This window comes from Eretmochelys imbricata, chromosome 2, assembly GCF_965152235.1.
Source record: "Eretmochelys imbricata isolate rEreImb1 chromosome 2, rEreImb1.hap1, whole genome shotgun sequence".
In the NCBI taxonomy this organism is placed as follows: domain Eukaryota; kingdom Metazoa; phylum Chordata; order Testudines; family Cheloniidae; genus Eretmochelys; species Eretmochelys imbricata.
Genome location: NC_135573.1, coordinates 181,460,246 through 181,481,394, shown reverse-complemented (window position 1 = coordinate 181,481,394; position 21,149 = coordinate 181,460,246). Strand labels below are relative to the sequence as shown.

Below are 21,149 nucleotides of genomic sequence, written 5' to 3'. Positions count from 1 at the left end.
GAGAGGCACACCTTAAAATGACACTGAAATTAAAATGTTTCCTAAAAACGTATGAATTTATAGTTACAAGTTTCATCGACACGAACTATAAATTATATTTTGCTTTAGCTTTGCAGCATAAAGTTCCTAAACTATGTTTTGAACTGATTGGAAATCCATTCCCCATGTTCATACCAGATGTATAGATGGTTGCTTTCTTGCATATGAAATTATGAAAAAATTAAGGTTATGAATTCAAGGACTCAAAAGTTAGGAAGTACAAAATGTAAGGTTGCCCATGGAACCTTGATTTTTCCCTCCTTGTGGGTCTTTTCTGTGTAATGAATAAGGCAGTGGTTCGGTGAAAAAAGTAGTATGTAATTTAAAACTTGATCATAATGCATATGCACAAGGGGAAGAATTATGTTTGTAAGGGGGACCTTAAATTCTGGAATTTCCTATCTCTTGAGAGCTTGGCTTTGACACTTAAATAACATAATATATTGTAATTTCTTAGTATTTTAAAAGTTTTTAAAAAAGGTAACCCCTACTGTGTAAAATTGGAGTGACCCCCCACAGCATACATCATCAACAAGGTTTGAATCCTGAACCTTCAGCACTGCTTGAGCTACAGAACTAACTGGATTAGCTGGAAGCAAATAAAGGCTCTTCTGCCTGTTTGGGGGATGGGGGGTGGGGGCAGGGGAGGAAATAAGCCTCTGGGACGTGTCTTTGTGGGGAGCCTGGTTTCTTGCTTTGTCTCTCTTGCCCTCCACCCAGGAAGCTGGGGGGAGCTCCTGTCCCATGTGGTGGCCCCCAAAGGGGTGTGTGATCTTTTCGGGCCATGTAATGTGTCTGGGTGGAAGTTGGGGATCCCACTTCCCTCTCTCTTCCTCTACAGCTCCCAGGATGTACCCCTGCTTTGGGGGCAGCATGGGACATGGCCTCAGAATATTTGTATTCAGATATTGTTTTGGTAGGCTGTTTAAGCCCCCCCCCCCCCCAAAAAAAAAAAAAAAAAGTTCCTGAGCAACTCAAGCAAGAGAAGTGAAATGATGATTTTTAACAGTTTATATCTCAGTTAAACCTGAACAACATTTCCTGGGACAAAGAAAAGGCACTTCTTGAGCCCAGTGGATTTCTCCATGCCTAATTTCAAAGGTCTGGTGCAAACAATAGTGGTGTTAAAGTTTCTCAAAAAGTCACCAGAATCTTTTATAATGAAAAGTGTTGGCCAACTGAAACATGGGGGTTGTTACTCATTTCCCTTGTAATATTCTTTGTTAATGCCAGTTTCCCAACCTTATGGAGAAATGGACGGTTGGCTATTGTCATTTAAAATATATAGGTGTCTATAATATCATGAACAAAAGGTAGGGAGTACAATTTCAAAATTGGCTTTGTGTATGAAACAAGAAGCCAGCTTCAGACAATTTGTGATGACCATAAAAATAGGCAGGAAATCTGGATGTTTTGTTTTATTATGTGGGAGGCCACCTCGTGATTGGATTTGGGGGCTGTAATACTTCCAGTTGTGTAGTCCATGTCACCACAGCAGTTTAAAATGGGATTTTATGCATTTGATTGTGCATCAAGCTGAGCACTCTGCTGCATACCTATGCACACACAAATAATATGAATTCAAAACATTGAGGGAGAATTTTTCCTTCTTCTAGCTGCATACTGAGCAGTGATCCCTTGCTACTAATTGCACACTTTTGTGTGATATTTAAATGTCTTCTAGCAGTTCTTCTCTGCTTTCGCTGAAACGTCAACAAAAACCTTACCTGCCTATGCAAAGAGAAAGAAAATTAGTAGCAGGTGAAAGCTGCTGAGATAAAAACAATATATTACCCTAAAACCAGTGGTTTTCAGCCTCTGGACCCTGGTGGTAGTGGTGGTGGTGGGGGCGGTCCGCAGATTATGTGTAAGGGGTCTGCGAAAGGTTCTTGTTACCATAGAACAGTGGTTTTCAGCCTGAATCCCAGTCCAGTATGTCCTGTCACTGTAGCATTGGGGGTTGGGGGGGAAGTGCCTTTTCTCTTCTCTCATTTTATTCAATACATTTAATGAAAACATATGAGGTCACTGAGGATTATAGAAATGGATTTGGCGGATTTTTCGTATTTACCTGGAAAGATGTCATTTTAATTTGGGGCTCTCTCCATTTCTAAAAATAAATTATTTGCTCTCTGAATAAGAGTTTGTTATTAGTGGATCGGAGATGGTTAAGATGGGGGTACTATAACTGTGAGCCATACTCCGCTTTTTGTTCCTGCTAATGTGCATCTCCCCTGGACGGCTATGAGAGTGCCATGCAAAGAGTAGTAGCTGGGAGGGTAAAGGGGGTTTGTTACGCTAATTATGTTTTAAGTTATTCTAGGCTGAGACTGGTGCTTTTACTTTTCTTTATATGCAATTTGTTCTGTCCTGCACTTGATCACTGTTGATGGTTAATTTTATAAATATTTGGTAATGATTTAAGTGTTTGTGACATATATGCTCCATTGATATTCATTAAGAATAATCCTATTTGCCACAAGAACTGGATTATAGCGCAGACAATGACACTGCAAGCCTTCTCGAATATCAAAATATCTAGAGTTATAATTCACGAAAACAAAATTTTTGGAAGGAATATTAAATTCCATAATTCAGGGCTTAAGGTGGTCTGTAACTATTAAATATTAGAATGAGTCCTAACAGTTGTGGGTAGGAGAGTGAAGGGGGTGGGCAGATTATCCTACATCTGCCTACTGTGGTGTTTTTACACCTTCTTCTGAAGCATCTGGTTCTGGCTGCTGTGGGTAGGTCTACACAGCAATTAAACACCCATGGCTGGCTCAGGTCAGCTGACTTGGATTCATGGGGCTTGGGCTGCAGGTCTGTCAAATTGCTTTGTAGATATTTGAGTTTGAGCTGGAGCCCGAGCTCTGGGACCTCGCGATACTTTTGTGGTAAGACTCTTACAATCTTTGCATGTGGATAGATCTCATTTTTTTGTGCTTCGCTATTGCAGCCCATACTGTATGAACTGTGAAATTCTCCATTGTTTAGAGACTGTACAAGTTCAGGAACTATTGGAGCTCTAATCACACATTTTGTTGTTTTACTGTGTTCATGTCGGATCATAAAAGAGTGGAATTCATTTGACCCCACATACAGGTGAAATACAGGGCATCTGCGAAAGTGAATTTCAGCTGCCGAGAGAATGGGGGCAGAGGGCAGACCTATATCTCTGTTATGTCCACTTTCACTATGGTAGCAGCTGTAACATCACTGAGCTTCTTGGGCAATGTTGTGGGGCCATGTAACGCAGATCCCATGGTCTCTCTGCTGACCCACCCTCATCATTGCCATGCACGTTGTACTATGCAGGGCTAGTGCGGAGAACTACTCCTTGACACACAGGGCTGCAGAGGGCTCTTTATCAGTGGCCCTCATGCAGCCCCAATTCAAATTGAAATGTTGTGGTCCTCTGCACTAGGGGTAAATATGATCTCAGAGCATTCTTAAGCCAAATCCTCCGTTACCCCACACTGGTGGCTGGGTTCGGAGTTGGATATATGCATGGTGGGCTGAGGTAGCCTTCATAGATTACTACGGGGCGTAGTAATCTATGAGGAATAGGAGGAGGTGGAATAGTGAGGGATTTATGTAGATTAAATCCCTAACCCCATCCCACCCATGTGCTGGCGCCACACCCAGATGCTGTTATGCTATGCTATTTACCCCGTATGTGGCTCCTCCGTGTCCACATTCTGCATGCAATGGAACTGCACTGTTTCAGCTGCAAAAAGGGACTCTGTGGCTATGCAGGAGGGAGCTGGATTTGTCTCTTTAATGTCGGGTGTAAATGGTGTGGAGGACATTGCACAGGCTCTCTGCTCTTCATGTAGATATCACACCAAGTGAGGTATAAGCAGCAGAAACAAATGAGCCTCTAAGAAACATGTTTTTTGCACATAAATAAAAAACAGAAGAGGAATACTAGCTACATTACTTATGCAGAATTTTCTCTACGTAGGATTTCAGCATTTGCCAGGAGGTGTCAGTGACTCTTTAACGTTATGAAATATGTGAAAATAGATTTAATAATATCCACATATGGGATTTGCAGTTCTCTTAACTTGGCCGACAGGTTTAATGTCAGTGACATACAGTTGAATTTGCAAGGGGTTTTTGGCTTGATCTGATATTTCTGTGCTAGTTTGTCTGGGCTTTTCCCTGAGGAATAATTTATCAAAAAAATAAATAAAACCTGTCTTATGACTGTTTTCTTTATCCTGATGTTTATTTTTCATGCCAATAGAGAGGTTACTTTTTAAATAGAAGGGGAGGGGAAAAAAGAAAAATAGGAGAAGTAGGATGCTTTAGAAATGGGGGACATGGAGCCAACCTACAGTATGTTAATCTGATATTTTCTCCTGGGACTATGGGAAATGACTTGTCTATCGAATTCCCATTAGCCTTAAATAAGCACAAATTCCTGCTGGAATCTTGTTGGGCACTGTCAAATTGAGTAATAAAGTCCTATTTTTAATGAACTTTCGAGGACACTGCCTTAGTATGCTAGTCCATCTTTTCCCGCCCATTTTTTCTCTTTGGAGTACTACTGTCACGTGCTGCTGGGGAGCAGGAGGAAAAAAGTTCCATTCAAATTCTTATTGGGAGTGGGATGATGAGTGCCTTACTGACTGTCCAGTTTGTCTCCACAGTAAAATGGAACAGAAATAACTCAATCGGTTGTAATTCACATCTTTAATTATATCTGTTCAAATCTGTGTGAGAACATGCTTCTCTTGGAATAAAAGCGCCCGATTCTTTATTTAAATGGAAAACTGTAAAAAATTGATCTAAGTTATTTCAAAATAGGGCACTCTCATTCCAAAATAAGCATGCCAACCCACACAGGGTATGTCTGTATCTGGGAGAGGGCTTCCCAGCCTCGGTCCACATACTCGCGTTAGTGGAGCTCAAGCTACCAGGCTAAAAATAGCTGTGTAGACATTGTGACTCCGGACTGGAGCTCGGGCTTTCAAGCCTGGGGGGCTGGGGTGGGTTGGCTTGAGAGTTCACGCTCTAGCATGAGTGACAATGTCTATACATCTGTTTTTAGCATGCTAGGGCTACCAATACAAGTCTGTGGACCCAGGCTGAGAGGCTCATTCCCAGATGTAGAGTTGTCAGGTCCCAGACCAGATACTGACCTGCTCCCTGATTAACTTTGCTGCTAGGCAACCAGTTAGCCCAGCTACACTGCCTTGGAACTGACAGAGTGGCCACAGCTCTGACTGGCTGCTAGTTTAGCAACCATGCTTATATAAGCCCGGCCCCCACAGCACACCAGTGGCTGCTTAACTTCTACCATGCCTGCAGCAGTGCTTGCCCTTGTTCTAAGCCCAGCTCCCCTCTGGCTTCTGACTCCAGTTGACCCTATCGTTCTAAAATTTGGCTGCTGTCTCTCTGGTATTGATCCCTGGCTCTGCTTCTGGTTTATACTTCTGGCTCTGGCCAGGAAATAACTGAAGCTGTAATAACTGAAATTACAAGCGGTAATTTAGCTATATTGCCTCCATTTATTATGTAGATAGTCTAGATTTCGGTCCTTATCAGTTTGGCTTTATCAGGTTACTTTAGCAGCTATTGAGTAGTTTTCACTTAATAGACCACAATGGACCAACTTCAAAAGATTCAGTGGTTTGGTTTGGTTCAGATAAGCAACTCAAAGCTTGTATGCTTATCCAAGACTTATCTGAACAATTTGGACCCAGGTAGCTTATAGGAACAAAACCACAGATAACGGAAAGTTAATATTTTACATTAATAATATACCAGCATTTCTAAGAGAAGAAGTAGAAGGGACTGTAAATTAGGTCAGAATCTTAACTGGGTAAATCAGCATCGTTCCATTGAAATCAGTCTAGTCTGGTCCTTTATGCTGTCCTCTGAGTATGTATTTAATCTGAAGTAACTAAGTATTTAAATACTTAAACTGAATATTTAAGTTGAGCTCTGGTGTTCCTAGATTTTTATACATGGTTTCCTCCCCTCTTCAAATAATAAATGGTTAGCAAAAGTTGACTTAATGGGGTTTCCTGGTGAGAATTATTCTTTTAGGATCTTAAAGAGGGATTCCATCATGGTGTGTGATTGTGTAGAAGAGAAAGCAATACCTTCACTGATAACATTGCACATATTCAGAAATTGCTACTTTCTGAGCTAAATATAGTGTGTGTTCAATCATGTAGTAGGCAGAATTCTACCTGGATGAATAAGCTTATTGAAGCAGAAAGGGTTTTACTCAGCTGATTTCAGGAGAGTCTCAAACTTCCATAGTATGATTAAGTGGATTCAAAAGGCCCTGCTTTTTGTTTGCAGTGTCAGCTGGAAGATGTATGTATTGAAAGTAAGGGTCTGGAACACTAGCTGGTATGTAGTCTGTTTTCTGTTAGTTTTGAAGAATGTGTTATGGGTGCAGTTTTGGGAAGTACAAAGGACACAACTATGGGCAAAGGGGCATGCCTCAGGTCAAAAGAATATGAATATCTCACCTGGGCTATTGTAACTACTTTCTCTCCAGCCTTAATGATTTTATCCCATCTTCAAATCTTTCCAACATTCAGCAGCTAAAACAATCCTATCTTCTCAATACTCTGACCATGTCAACCCTCCTTTGTTGGCTCCTTGCCTCTTTCACTTACAAAATTCTGGTCAACTGAAACCTCTGTCTGCATCTCACCTCTCATCACTGACACATGAACTCTGTCCACTGTTCTGCAATGTGGAGTAGTCAAATCAAAACAAACTAGGATTAAATCCAAATAAAATTATTTACTGGTTTGTTTGCAGATATGTACTGAAATAGGAGTAGTATTTGTCACTTGGGTTCCTAGGTGAGAAAAAGACTGAGGGTGAAATCCTAGCCCCACTGAAATCAAAGGGAGTCTTAATTTAAAATTGCTAAAATTTTAGCCATTACCTGTATTAATTTCCTAATTTGTTTTCAGATTTTGCACAGAAATATTTTTCTACTAAGAAGTTATATGTTTAAAATGCTCATCCATAAAGAAAAAGATCATTCCAGAGTCTCATTAACTGTACATACAACACACACACACATATAAAACTGATAAGCAAATAGCCGGAGTTATACTGCAGCTAGTCACACATTCTGATATAGAGCTTCATTGTGAAAGGTGCTGAGCACTCTGTCTTTGGTCTTTAACTTGCAGGATGTGAATGGTTCCATTGCAGTGCTTGAAATCAAGTACATGCTTAAGTGATTTCGTGAATGGGGACCAGAGTGCTCAGCAATATGTAGAACTGTGCCCATATTGAACTTCCAGAAGTCAAGAAGGCTGAAATGCTAAATGACTTAAGTACTTTTGAAAATCCCACCTTTAGGTGGCAAATTATGGTTTTAGGAGCCTAACTTTAGGCTCCTATTTTGAAAATGTTGGCCTCTGTGTACAACACAGTTCAGAATAACAATGTTAATGTGTTGAGTCTCAATAAGTTCTCATTGTTAACACTAGGCAATTTATTTTGAAGTGACAAAGGTTTTATGTCACGAAGACATTTTAAATAAAAAATACAATTTTAGTCCCAGATGCTGCACACACTTATGCACATGTTAACTTTAAAACAATGGGACTATTCATCTGAGTCCCTTTCACATGAGCAGAGTTTCTTATCCGCTTAAGTGATTGAAGCATCAGGGCCTTAAGTTGCAATATTGTGTTTTTTGCCTATCACAGTTTTATGGAAGACAAATAAGAGACTGTACCAGTAGTGACATTTTAAAGAGGAGTATTTATAACGTAATGCATTATAAATGTTAATCTAAAAATGCCATAGCTAAAACTTTAACATTAGCTTTACAAAACTCCAACCCTGATTTAAATCAGTGATTTAAACAATAAATAAATAAAAATCAAATTATTTGAAATTATAGTTAAATCAGTTATTCAAATCGCTCTATTTTGCCTGGTATTTCTGAGAATGGGTGATTGCCTCATGAAATACCCACATGAAATAGATTTATCAGAAAACAGAACAGCTCCCACCCATAGTACTGGCAATCTTAAGAATCCCAGGTTTTACTGCTGAAAGTTTTTGAAAAGAAGAACAAATTTCCCAAATTTATAAATAACCACTTTTGTGGAATTTGAGGAGGAAGGGCACAGATAATCTATGCCTGTTATGTAACGTAATTTCTTTCATTTTATTGTCTCTGTATATTCCTTTTTTGCTGTCCTGCTAAGGCTTTTCCACAGCTCTTTGGGAGTCTTTCCATTGACTTCAGTGGCTTTGGATCAGGCCTTATCCATACAGATCTGCTTTAAAAAAGTGTATGTTTGAAGAGACCTTCCCCAGCCCCCAGCAATCCTGTATATTTCATATAAAAGTCCCCCTCTGAGGCAACTGACCAGTGAGAATCAGTATTGTGATGGGCCCCTATTTTCATAAAAAGACCTGTCATTTCTGTATTGCCATAGCTTCCAGCTTGTTCTACACTAGCACTACTGCAGGGAAGCAGCAGAAGACTGGATGGATAAGTGCTTTAAGGGATTCTCTTAAAAAAGCATATGATCTTTAACAAACAGGAAAAGGCTGTTTGATCCTACAAGCCTGTTCAATTTTTGAGTGACATTGACCATTCCTCCCCCCCGCCGCCACCCGGCTTCTATTTTGCTATATCCTAACATCCTTTGCTCCTCCAGAAAGACTTCTCAGTTGTCTCTTAAATCCATTTTATGCCATTTACTCCAGCGGCCTCTCCTAGAAACTAATTCCATATGCTCATGACTTTTTGAGGGAAAACATGCTGTTTAGATTCCCTATGTATGCTTAGTTTTCTATTTTTAATTTTTTAAAAAAGATTATGCCTCTTGAGTTATTTTTTTTTCACTTTTCATCTGAGTAAAATAATTGCCTGGATTAAAATTATGAAGGGGACTGATAGTTAAAGACTTCTCTTTATTTGACTTTAAACCTCCACATTTACGAGGAAAACAAGTCCATCCTCTTGGCATTCTTCATTGCTTGGATTCTTGAGACCAAGACTTGAGCTTCTTTGCCCTGGATCCACATCTCTTCCATGGTTAGTGATTTTATAGACCAGATCCTCAGCTAGTTTAAACTACCATAGCTTCATTGATGCTAATGGAACTATGCTGATTTACACCAACTGATAATATGACCCTTTAACTGTGACAGCAGTCCACATTACCCAGGTTTGTGATGCCATGCACAAGGGTATTATCTTTATATGGTTCTGTCATTTAAGGTGACGCTAATGTTTTAACCTGGTCCTCTTTGCATCTCCTTGGGAACATTGCTAAACTCCTGCCCATGATATTGTTACCATCTTTACACTGGCCAATCTGTGCATTGTAAATTCTAAATTAGGTTACTTGTTGATTTATGAACTAGAAGATGGAACTATTTATAGGTTTTAACTCTTACAAAATATTGCTTCCAAGATCCTTACATATACTTTTTTTTAAAGAGATATCTTCAATTACTACAGCCAATTCCTAAACTAGTGGTCTTAAAAACATGCCAGTTTTATCTGTCCATTTCCAGACACCAACTACTCCCAATCACCCTTCCCTATACCTTTTCATTAGGTTCTCTTATAACAAAAGGTCTTCTTGCTATTTTCTTTCCAGGCTGTTGAGAAGGTTCACCCTCAGTATCAGTGGAAAGGCTTCTATAGAAGATGCCTTCTTATCCTTAAGGAAAAGGGAGGGTGGCAACCGATCCTGGTTCTAAGGGTAGGTCTACTCTTAAAACTCTGCATTGGCACAGCTGCACCAATGCAGCCTCACTGCTGTAGGGCTTAAGTGAAGACATTGGTATGCTGATGGGAGAGAGCTCTCCCATTGGCATAGTTAATTCACCTCCCTGAGATGCAGTAGCTATGTTGATGGGAGAAGCTGTCCCACTGACATAGTGCTGTCTACACAGAGGGGGCAGTTAAGGTTGGTATAATTATGTCACTCAGGGGTATTGATTTTTCACACCCTTGGTAGTTATACCGACATAGGCCTGCAGCGTAGATGTGGCTTAAGACACCTCATAAAGAAGTTGCAATTCAGGAAGGCTACTCTGGCATCAGTAATCCCCACTCTGGAATCAAGGGGCTGGTTCCCATCTTTCAGTCTTCAAGATGCATTCTTCAACATAGCTATAATCCTATCACACAGGACATACTAAGATTCATGGTGGGCCAAGAACATTATCAAAATATACTTTATTTGTCCCCTTTGTCTCTCAGCCACCCCAAGGGTGTTTACCAAAGTACTCATAGCATAGCTCAGGAAGAGAGACACCACAATGTATCCATACGTGGACGACTGGCTGGACTTGGGGAGATCTTCTCAGTAGGCCTTGAGCTCTGTCCTCCTTATACGAACCTTTTCTGCAGCTTGAGCTTGAAAATCTGTCTATTAAAACCTACCAATTCCCTTCCAGAACATCATGTGATCATCAAGTAAGAGACTGTCCTGCTTCTCTGTTTCTCTAGGTTGCACTTTTGAAGGAAACAACTACAACAGCTCCATAAAATGGCAAGCCCCAGCTAATCCATGTATTGCATATCAGTGTCAGGTAAGGGCTGGAAGTCATGAAGTTAACAAATGCAGAATTGTTTGCTTTCTCTCGTGAAAGTCTGAATCTTTTGTATTAAATCCAAACAATATATTTAAAATCTTCAGTTTCTTAAGTCAAGAAAAACAAGAGATCATGTTCAGAGTTAAGGCTGCTGCTTTGTCCTTAACTCATCCAGTTGTGACCAGCTATAGTGCAACATTCAGAACAACAAAGTTACTTATCTTAAATACTGAGATTCTAATCTAAAACATACCTGGATGAGCTAAGGATGGAGGGCTAGCCTGAACACTGGAATTATTTAGCTTTTCTCAGCAATCATTAGACTTTTAACAAAATATGAGTGTGCACCTGTTTGTGAGAGACACACCAATCTGGAATACTAATTAAAATAATCTAACAAACAACCCATTTGTTTTCCCTGAGCTACTGATTTGTCGACATAGTGGGCTGCATTTCTGATAGCCTTCCTGAGTTGCACCAATAAAATCCACAAGAGTATTCATCTGCAGACGCACACATTGCATTTGTGTACACAAGCCAGGTAACTGACAAATTGATGTTTCTGCAGTCTCTAGGTTTGTCCACACAAATGGATGTGATCACGATCTTTCGGGGGTAAAAATACAAAGTTCTGCTAAAAACCCTTTACTAAGAGCTGCATTTTCTTCGGACCCAACATTGATGTCAGTACTGCCTTTAGAAATAAGGTGGATGCCCAAGTTTAAATACTCTGCACAAATATTTTGAAGGGGACTGGAAATATTCAAAGGGATCTTTTTGGGTACCTTTTGGCACCAGGTAGTCAGATACTAGCTCCTTTTTTGCAAAGGCCCGCCTGCTGCATTAATGATTTTCATGGGCATCTAAAACTGGCTGTGTCCACAAAACCTCTTTAGAGAGGAAAAGTAAAAGGAAAGCATGCCCAGTTTTTAAATGTGCATAGATTGAGAATGTTATGGGCTGCAATTAAACAAGAGCAACATAGCATATAACCATACATTTTCTTTATAATAAGATGTTCAAAGCTTACATTTGGATAGTCTGATCAGTGCTGGGCATGTGAAATGAGTACCTACTTGTCTAAGTGCCAGTCTGAATGTCCAAAATGCAAAATTGGATAATCCTATTTACCCGATGTGCTCAAGTTTTGAAAATTAGGTTTCCTGTGTTCACAAAAGATAGACTTTGCATCCAGATACTCTTGCCCAGATTCATTCAGCAGGACTTTGGCTTCTTCAACAAGAAGTGTAGGAAATGATAATTTACTAGTACCTATCAGGAGGTGCATCTTAGATAACAGGCTCTCATCTACAGAATGAGATGCTTTAATCTCTTTTCTAAGCCCTTTTTCTCTGAGGGGAGAGTGTAGGGAATGCTTTGTGTCTGTTCTGTTTACATCAAAGCTGCATGGCAGATTATTTCCAAGTTTCCTATGGGTGGGGACCCCTGATAAAGCAGAATTCCTTTTCCTAAGAAGGTTCTTGGTTTCTTACCTGACGCATTATAGGACAAATCTCATGTTTGTTGTCAGGGAGATTCAAGTGCTCTTTTGAGTGTGGATTAATCTGAATCCTATTAGTGACCTGCAGATACAGAAAGAAAGAGGGATTTGAAAAGGTTTTGCTATACAGCATATATCATGTCATTAATTGTACATCCAGTTTTGCTCCTTATTATAGTGTTTGGTTTGGTTTGTTCCGTTTCAGGAAGGAGTGGTAACAGAATCTGAAATGCAGTGTGTTGTCCATTGCAAAAACCCTTCTGAGCTGCCGGGACTGTGTTGCCCCACTTGTCCAGGTAAGATTTCCTAGGGATTCTACTCTTCCATCTGTGCTCAATATTTCTAGTTATTAGGGTTTGGTAAGTATCCACTATAACGGAGAGATTAGGAAGGAAGTTACTGAAATGTGGACCAGTAAAATAGAATGTATTGAATGACATAAGGAATAGAGTGAATAGATATATATATTTTTTAACACCCATATTGGGACACATTTTTTAATGCTGTGGAGTAGGGGAGGGATATAGTATAAGAAAGAGTTTAAACAGTTTAAGCTTGTCTGGTTTTTCATGTGTGAGGTATTCCAGAGGTTTTGGCAGCTGTGCAGGGTCTGGCTGGGGTTCATGTTTTAGGGATGAATGTATAGAAGGCGAATGGAGAGGGGCCAGGAGTCACATGTCACAGCATTGATAGGAAGGGGGTTGTTTTGGGAGTAGGAACATGGGGATTATGTTGAGTGTGCAGGGGATTATTTAGGCCTAACATATGATATGACAAGGCAATAAAGGAAGGAGATAGTTTGGAGGGTTGTTCTGTCATATTAGTTTTTACAGGACTATATAACTAGGAGACCATTGCTGCTCTAGTGGTATAATTGGCTTGGTATGTTTAATTTTTTATTATTTCTATCCAAATTTAATGTGGACAAGCACCTTGCTAAAAAAGTAAAATCTTCTGTAAACAGAAGTTGATTAAAATGGGAGTCCTGGCACAATGTGGCACAAAGTATCTGCCATGAAAGAAATTTTCTATGTAAATCCATGAAAGCGCTTCCTCCTCCATCCTGGCACCAAACTAACTTTTTAGGGCTCCCAAGGCTTACACAGGTTACTGCACTGCAATGCACATTTTATTGTTGGATGCATATCACTGAAAGGATAAAGTAATTCCTTTCCCCATAATTCTACAGTACAATCATGTAACAAAGTGTCCCAATCTAAGTCACACTTACCCAAAGTCTGCTTTTCAGGTTGTATATTTGAAGGTAGACATTACCATGAAGGGAAGGAATTTCAGCCGGAAGGAAACAAATGCACCAAGTGTTCTTGTATTGTAAGTATTTCTCTGTGATATTGTAACTAACATTACAGTCTTCAAAAGGCATATTATTATTGTCATAACTTGCAAAATATTTATAGGGGAGGCAACACTAATGCACACTCTTCTCTCCTCTTATTGTTGGAGGTCAAGCTTTATTAGAAGATTTCACTATGCAATTGCTTTCTATAGCACTACTTCCATTCCCAAGCTGGCATACTTTTCATGGCTATGTGTAGTTGAGACGGTAGAGCAATGTATTTGGGAACTGGGGATTTGATGGTCCAGAAGGGAGGCTGGTTCTGAGTGAGAGCTTTTTGTTTCTTGTTGAGATCGGGTTATAGAGAGATAAGACAACAGTAGACAGGATTTTCATATGACATCTATTGGCCAACATCTGTTGTATGTGTCCTACTGATTTTGCATGGGATTTCATATCAGAATCATATGGCAAGGGGCATAAACTTATCCTGTGGGTTATGTTGCTTAATGAAAGGTGGATGGCTAATAAAGTCCTCACCACCATGATTAAAATATGGGCATGGCACCTGTCTTTGGTTGCCTTTTGTAGACCTGACTGTATGATTCTGTTGGTTTTGTGTTGGCACAGCTCTCACCAGTGAACTAACTGGCTCAGCATAAGCCTTCTGAGGGCAAGGAATAATGTATGGTTGTGCTTTTAGCATCCTAGGAATTGTCCCATTACAGAGAAAGTCCTCTGAGAGTGTCCACCTACAGTGTAAAGCCCCAGAATAGAGTTACCTTCAAACTTCCCAAGTTGTAACGACTGTCCTACTATCCCACTGGATCCCTCACTGAAATGACTAAACTTTTTTCTAGTTCATCCTTATTGTCCATAGTGTTTATGCAGATAATTCTCCTATATGTTGACTGACATCTTATAAACAGTTAACTTTTATATAGTGCTTTTTATTTGTGGGCCTGAAAGTGGCTTACAAAGGGGGTGAGTGTCATTACCCCATTTAACATGGGGAAAGTAAGGTGTAGAATTTAAGTGGCTTGCCCTGCATCACACAGCAAGTCAGTGTCAGAGAAAGGATTAGAACTTAAGTCTAGAAGCCAGGAGACCCATGTCCAACTGCTCTTCTTGGGGCTACCCCAGAGGGATTTTGATCTTGACGTTTATGAAAGGGCATATCCTGGATCTTGTCCTTGTCTTGCAATTGTGTATATGGAGATTAGCAATTGCATCCTTGTCATGATGAGATTATATACCTCCTTAACGAGGTTTGGGAACAAATTGATAAATTAAAGAGTAATAAGTCACCAGATGGTACACACCCAAAAGTTCTGAAGGAACTCCAATATGAAATTGCAGAACTACTAAGCGTGGTGTGTAACCGGTTACTTAAATCAGCCTCTGAACCAGATGACTGATGGCTAGCTAATGCAATGCCAATTTTTAAAAAAAGGTAATTACAGTCCAGTAAACCTAATGTCAGTACCAGGCAAAATTGGTTGAGACTAAAGTGAAGAACAGAGTTATCAGACTTAGATGAACGTAATATAATGGGGAAGAGTCAACACTGCTTTTGGAAGGGAAATCATTTTTCACAAATCTATTAGAATTATTTGAGGATGTCATCAAACATGCAGACGAGCAATCCAGTGGATATAATGTACTTGGACTTTCAGAAAGCCTTTAACAAGGTCCGTCACCAAAGGCCCTTACACAAAGTAATCAGTCATGGATAAGAAAGAAGGACTTCTCATGGATCAGTAACTGGTTAAAAGACAGGAAACAAAGGGTAGGTATAAATGGTCAAATTTCATAATGGAGAGGGTAAATAGCTGAATCCCCCAAGGATCTGTACTGGGACCTGTACTGTTCACTGTAGTCATAAATGATCTAGAAAAAGGGATAAAGAGTGAGGTGGCAAGTTTGCAGATGATACAAAACTACTCAAGATAGTTAAGTCCCTGGCAGACTGCAAAGAGCTACAAAAGGATCTCTTGTGACTGGGCAACAAAATGGCAGATGACAGTCTATGTTGATAAATGCAAAGTAATGCACATTGGGAAACATAATCCCAACTATACATACAAAATGATGGAGTCTCAATTTGCTGTTGCCACTCAAGAAGGAGACCTTGGAATCATCGTGGTTAGCTCTCTAAAAACATCTGCTCAATGTGCAGCAGCAGTCAAAAAAGCTATTAGACTGTTAGGAACTATTAGGAAATGGATAGATAATAAGACACTAAATATCATAATGCCACTATATACATCCATGGTACATACACACCTGGAATACTGTATGCAGTTCTGGTTGCACCATCTCAAAAAAAGGATATAGTAGAAATGTTAAAAATACAGAGAAGGACAACAAAAATGATTAGTCATATGGAACAGTTTCTCTATGAGGAGAGATTAAAAAGACTAGGACTCTTCATCTTAGAAAAGAGACTATCAAATGGGCATGTGATAGATGTCTATGAAATCATGAATGGTGTGGAGAAAGTGAATAAGGAAGTGTTATTTACCCCTTCACATAATACAAGAACTAGGGGTCACCCCATGAAATTCATAGGCAGCAGGTTTAAAGCAAACATAAAGAAGTACTTTTTCATACAACGCACAGTCAACCTGTGGAATTCATTGCCATGGGATGTTTTGAAGGCCAAAGGTATAATGAGTTCAAAAAAGAAGTAGATAAGTTCATGGAGAATAGGTCCACCAATGGCTATTAGCCAAGATGGTCAGGGATGCAAACCTCATGCTCTGGGTGTCCCTAAACCTTTGATTGCCAGAATCTGGGACTGGATGATTGGGGATGGATCACTCAATAGATTGCCTTGTTCTGTTCATTCCCTCTGAAGCATCTGGCATTGGTCACTGCTGGGAAGACAGGATACTGGGCTAGGATAAGGTCCATCTAGGCTAGTGTCCTCTTTCTGACAGTGGCCCACACCAGATACTTCAGAAGAAGGTACAAGAACCCTGCAGCAGGTAGATCTAGGATAATCTGTCCCCCATCTAGATCTCATTATAGTCTCTAATAATTAGAGGTTGACTTAAACCCTGAAGCATGAGTTTTAATATCCATTACAAAGAAGGGCTGATGTATTTCATTATAACAGCTGCGGATATTTGTGATATCCATACAAAACTCCAATCCCTTTTGAATCTTGCGCACAGTAACAAGGCAGTGTTCCTTTTGTAACTCATGCTCATTGTTATCTCTCTCGCTCCCCCACCCCTTCCCCCTAACTGCTTCTTGCCTGTTTTGTTTTCTTCAGAATTTGGGGCCATATTACCTTCTATGTAATTTAAATTGGAGGTGAACAATGGACCAGCTTAAGAACTGTGATAGCAGTTTACTGCCTGTTCTGTGTCCTTTTCCTTTAAAGAAGGGGTTTGTGGTGAATCTCTTATCTGAGTGGTCAGCAGATGTCTTATTTAAGATACCTATCTAGTCATGAGATAGTATGGGAACAGCCTTGTGAGTGATGTGCTGTAACATGTGAGGACTTCATTAGATGAAAGGTATTTCCTCACTCCTAATTAGATTTCTACTGTGAAGTGAGATTGGAACTATTCCACATGGCTTTTGGGGAAGAGGAGTGGAAATAAAGTGAAAAAAAGTTTCTGCAAGGATATTTTTTGTAGTGTTGACAAAGGACTTGTGGATATAAACACCTTGTGACAATCACATTTCAGTGTTAGACAAAACTAGGGACTAAGAACGTAACTTTTTAATGACTTATGGTAGGGGATCCAGAATATAGATCCATCATAGCTGGTAGGATAAATGGCCAGGGGATTAAAGTTAACTATTAAAGTTGGGAGAACAAGAATGGGTATTGTCTTCTCTGAATGATGGTCTGCACTCAGTAAATTCATCAAAAGCAGCTATACTGATATTACTTCCAAAAATCTATCTTAAAAATGTTAAGGTTGGAAATGTAAGCACTCCAAAGTTAGGAAAAGTCAGAATTCCTGCACATCTTCACCCAATGAAGTGGTACAGTTCTGTTCTGTTTACAACAGAAGTCTGCCTGTTGAATATGGCTGAGCCCAAAAAGCATAAGAGAGGGTAATTATGACTTGTTTGTTTGTTTATTTGTTTATTTATTTATTTATGTGAATTTAGTGCCTGAGAATAGTGCCAGATTGAGTGCACTGGAGACTGAAGTGTCCTTTTTATCTGTAGAAAATATACAGAATAGGCAGCGGCTGAGCAATCTTCTTCACACTGCTACGCCCATGTTTCTTAATTCTGAACTAGACAGAATCCATTTCCATGGGTGTATAGGTAGTTCAGTCTCCAAGGATATTCAATCCTTATCCGCTCTGCTGAGCTCACTAATAAGGCTCCCCACTTAGCCCGATTTGTGTTGCTAGCTATTCTCTACTTGAAATTGGACCGAAACCTCCAGATAGGTTCCATCATACATTGGTGTATGCGGGAGTGAGATACCTGATGACCTGGTGAGTATATGGAGGAGCAGCGGGGCTGGGGGTGGTGGTGGTGAAGGAGCAAAGCAGGGAGAGGGCAGGGAGATGGGGAGCATGTAAAGGGCCGATGGGTGGACAGCAGAGGCGACACATAACCAGCTGGCGCCTGCCCGCACTCACCAGCCACTACAGTGCTCAGCATGCAGCCAGTGCCAGCTGGAAACGGGACGGGGGGGGGGGGGCGGGCTCCTTCTGGCCGAGAGCTGGCATGCAGTGGGGGATGCGCTGATTAACCAACAGGGGGGAGTGGCCTGGCCCCACGCACTGCAGTTCTGCCCCGCCACGCCACCAGCCTTGCACCCTCTCCCCCATCGTCGGCTACTGGACCCCCACTGCTGGTGGGTGGGTGGCTGGTGAGCAGGGATCTGGCCAGCAGCAGGACCCACCAGTACTGATGGGGGAGTGGGGGGAAGAGACAGAAAATATGGGACAGTTTGCCCATTTTTAAGAAAAAGTAGGGACACCTGTAGAAGGGCTTAAATGCAGGACTCTCCCTTTAAAAACAGGACATCTGGTCACCCTAATACTTGAACTTCATGGCCTAATTTGATTATCACAGGACAAGACAACAACAGCTACCATCATATTCATTTCACATGGGTCACTAAATAACTACTAGCTAATAACTTTTGGGTTGTTGTTGAATCAGGCTGTATTCATAGTGGTGACATGGAGATGAAAGACTCTGTATTCTATTACCGCTTCACTGAGCTATCTAGTCCTTAGGGTGACTCATGTTTTTTGCTGAAAATGAAAATGTATCACCACTCTATTGCCTGTCAGGAGTGAGCTGGCTTGAAGTGACTCACTTTCTTTGGGGAAAGGTGACCAGGATAATGTGGATCTCTTCTCACATAGACTGAAACCCAGCTGTTGTACTGTAATTCATCTGTCTAGCATTAGTCTTCATTTCTTGATTTAGGCCAGTGGAGTGTTTTGGAGAAGACCTGGAGATTTTCCCCCTCAGTGAGCACCTATTTAAGTGAAGGACTGGTGACTGTAATCTGTTATTTCTCAGGTACTACTTCTACAAGACTAAGAGAGTGAGTTCCTGCTCACATACTGAAAAAAAGTTGGCTTACATGTTTGTTTTCTTACAGCCTATATTAAAATAGTCAGACTCTAATTATCTTAAGTGTCTTTTCTTTTGAAGTAGCAGGTTTTTTTTAAGCGGGGGCGGGGGAAGGCTTGGCAAGAAAGTGACTCTGTGTGAGAAACTTCTCCATGGTTACCATTATCTTTAAATAGTAGTTTTCCAAACTCATAACTAGGTCCTTTTGATTGCAGAAGCACTCATATACCAGTGTTACCCAGACTCTAGGCTTTGTGAGCTCTGGCATGTGAGGTATGTGGAGGTATGAGGTACCACCATGCTGAGAGAAGCGAGAGCTATTGAGTAGCAACAGATGAGGACCAGTTTTACATGAAATGTCCTGCTGGGGGAGAGGGAGAGAGGTAATAGGTTACCCCATAAGGAAAACAACTGGAGGCTGAATTACTGCATTGTTGGGATGGCTGAGTGTTGTACTATATCTGAACTGGGAGGAATGGGGAATAGGTATCTTCTATGGAATTCACAGGGAAGCAGTTACTGATGTTGGTCTTCCAAAAACATATTTGCCATTTGTTTCCAAGCAGCTAAGTTTCACACAGGCAATACCCACCTGCTAAGCCAGTCTTCTGAATTGATTAGAAACAAATGAAGTTTGACTGTGTTAAATTACTTAAACTGGGGCACATGAAATTGGAGCCTATAAGGAACAGAATTTAAAAGTGGCCCGAACCCCAACCTCATTTGTGGATGTGTAAATTTTTCATGCTATTTTTACCAGTTTGCAGAATTAATATGTAGAAAACTAATTTGCTCCTGATTTGCATGTGCAAATGTGAGTCTGGGCGGGAAATGTGTGACATTTATGCGCATGGAATGCTAGTGTGCAAAAATGGTGTGAAGAAAGTTGTGCACAAAGAAATGGAAGTTGCACTGAGAAAATTTGGTTCTAAACCAGTTAGTAGGCCACATATATTAACATTTTAGACATCTACAGTCAGTTAATAACTGATTTATAAAGTGCCAGGATACCATAATGGTTTGATTTTACAAATATTGAGAGCTACCGAAAAGTGATTCTTTTCCTACAAGAACTGAACTTGGAGGACAGGGGATTCTGAGAATTTGCAGATTTTTTTTTTTTAAATCCCTATAGCTGACAAGTGAAGGGGGCACAAACCATTCATAACTCCATCTTTCAACTAACCCCCAATTTGGTGGGAGCAGTTTCAGATATCCACCATATTGTTGTTGTTGTTGTGCCTAAGACCATTGCTGACTGTTCCATTCATTGGGTGTGCTCTGATGCAGCTCCAAATTGTGTGGATCTTTTGATGTATGGGGACAGAGAGCTTAGTGCAGAAATGGGACAGTGACCAGTTGGGTTTTTGGTAAGAGTAGAGTATTCACTTTCCATCCATCAGAAATGTAAGTATAAAAAAGATTTATATAGAAAAATGAAAATGGAGAACAATTAGCACTAATACCTGAGATTCTAAGGGATTTGCAGGGGAGGGAGGCCTTACTAGGATGTAGGGACAGCATGAGGCACTCAAGGGCTGTTTTGGACCTTGTGTAGCTGTGTAGATACACACTTGCAAGTTTATTTTTCTAGATAGCTTCATTAGGGACCCAGTCCTGAGAACTGCCTCTAATGGGTGAAATGCTCTGAATGCAGAGCAACCTGCAAGGTGAAGGGTGTAGTGTGCACTGTAATCAGCAAAACAAAAAATGCCCTCCCCCCTGCTCCCCAAACCCCCTCAAACAGTGGGCAGGAGACTTTCCCCTTGTTTATACATTATTTGTTTATTCAATAAATTTTCTTCAAACTTAGAAAAATATGCATTCCTCCTTGAAGACTCCCTACTGTATGTGCCAAGTCTGAAATTTTAAATCCATTAAATTTTGGATATATCCAAGTACAAAAAAGTGTTTGAACAATCTTTTCTTTAAAAACAAAATGGCTGGAAAAATACTGATATATATTTTTTTTTCATATTTTAGTATCTGTTTAGCCATTCAGACTGCCCTCAAAAATTCAGTGCAGGTCTGAGAACAAGTCTGAGAACTTTTAGTCCAAAAGGAATCTTTGGGGAAAAGTTAAAAACCAAAAAAATAAGTCCATAGAGTAAAAATACAAGCAAAATAAACTACAATTTATTTGAAACACAATTAAACACTTTAATAATAATGCATAGAATC

General features: G+C 40.2%; 1 protein-coding gene across 1 annotated transcript in view; it reads left to right on the top strand.

Annotated features, from left to right (window-relative positions):
• The window catches only part of BMPER (BMP binding endothelial regulator), a 191,487-nt gene that overhangs the window by 29,229 nt on the left and 141,109 nt on the right, over positions 1 to 21,149 (top strand). The window contains exons 4-6 of the mRNA XM_077809237.1: positions 10,514 to 10,596; positions 12,306 to 12,396; positions 13,350 to 13,432. Coding sequence (XP_077665363.1) covers positions 10,514 to 10,596; positions 12,306 to 12,396; positions 13,350 to 13,432 — 257 coding nt within the window. The remainder of the gene's footprint in view (positions 1 to 10,513; positions 10,597 to 12,305; positions 12,397 to 13,349; positions 13,433 to 21,149) is intronic.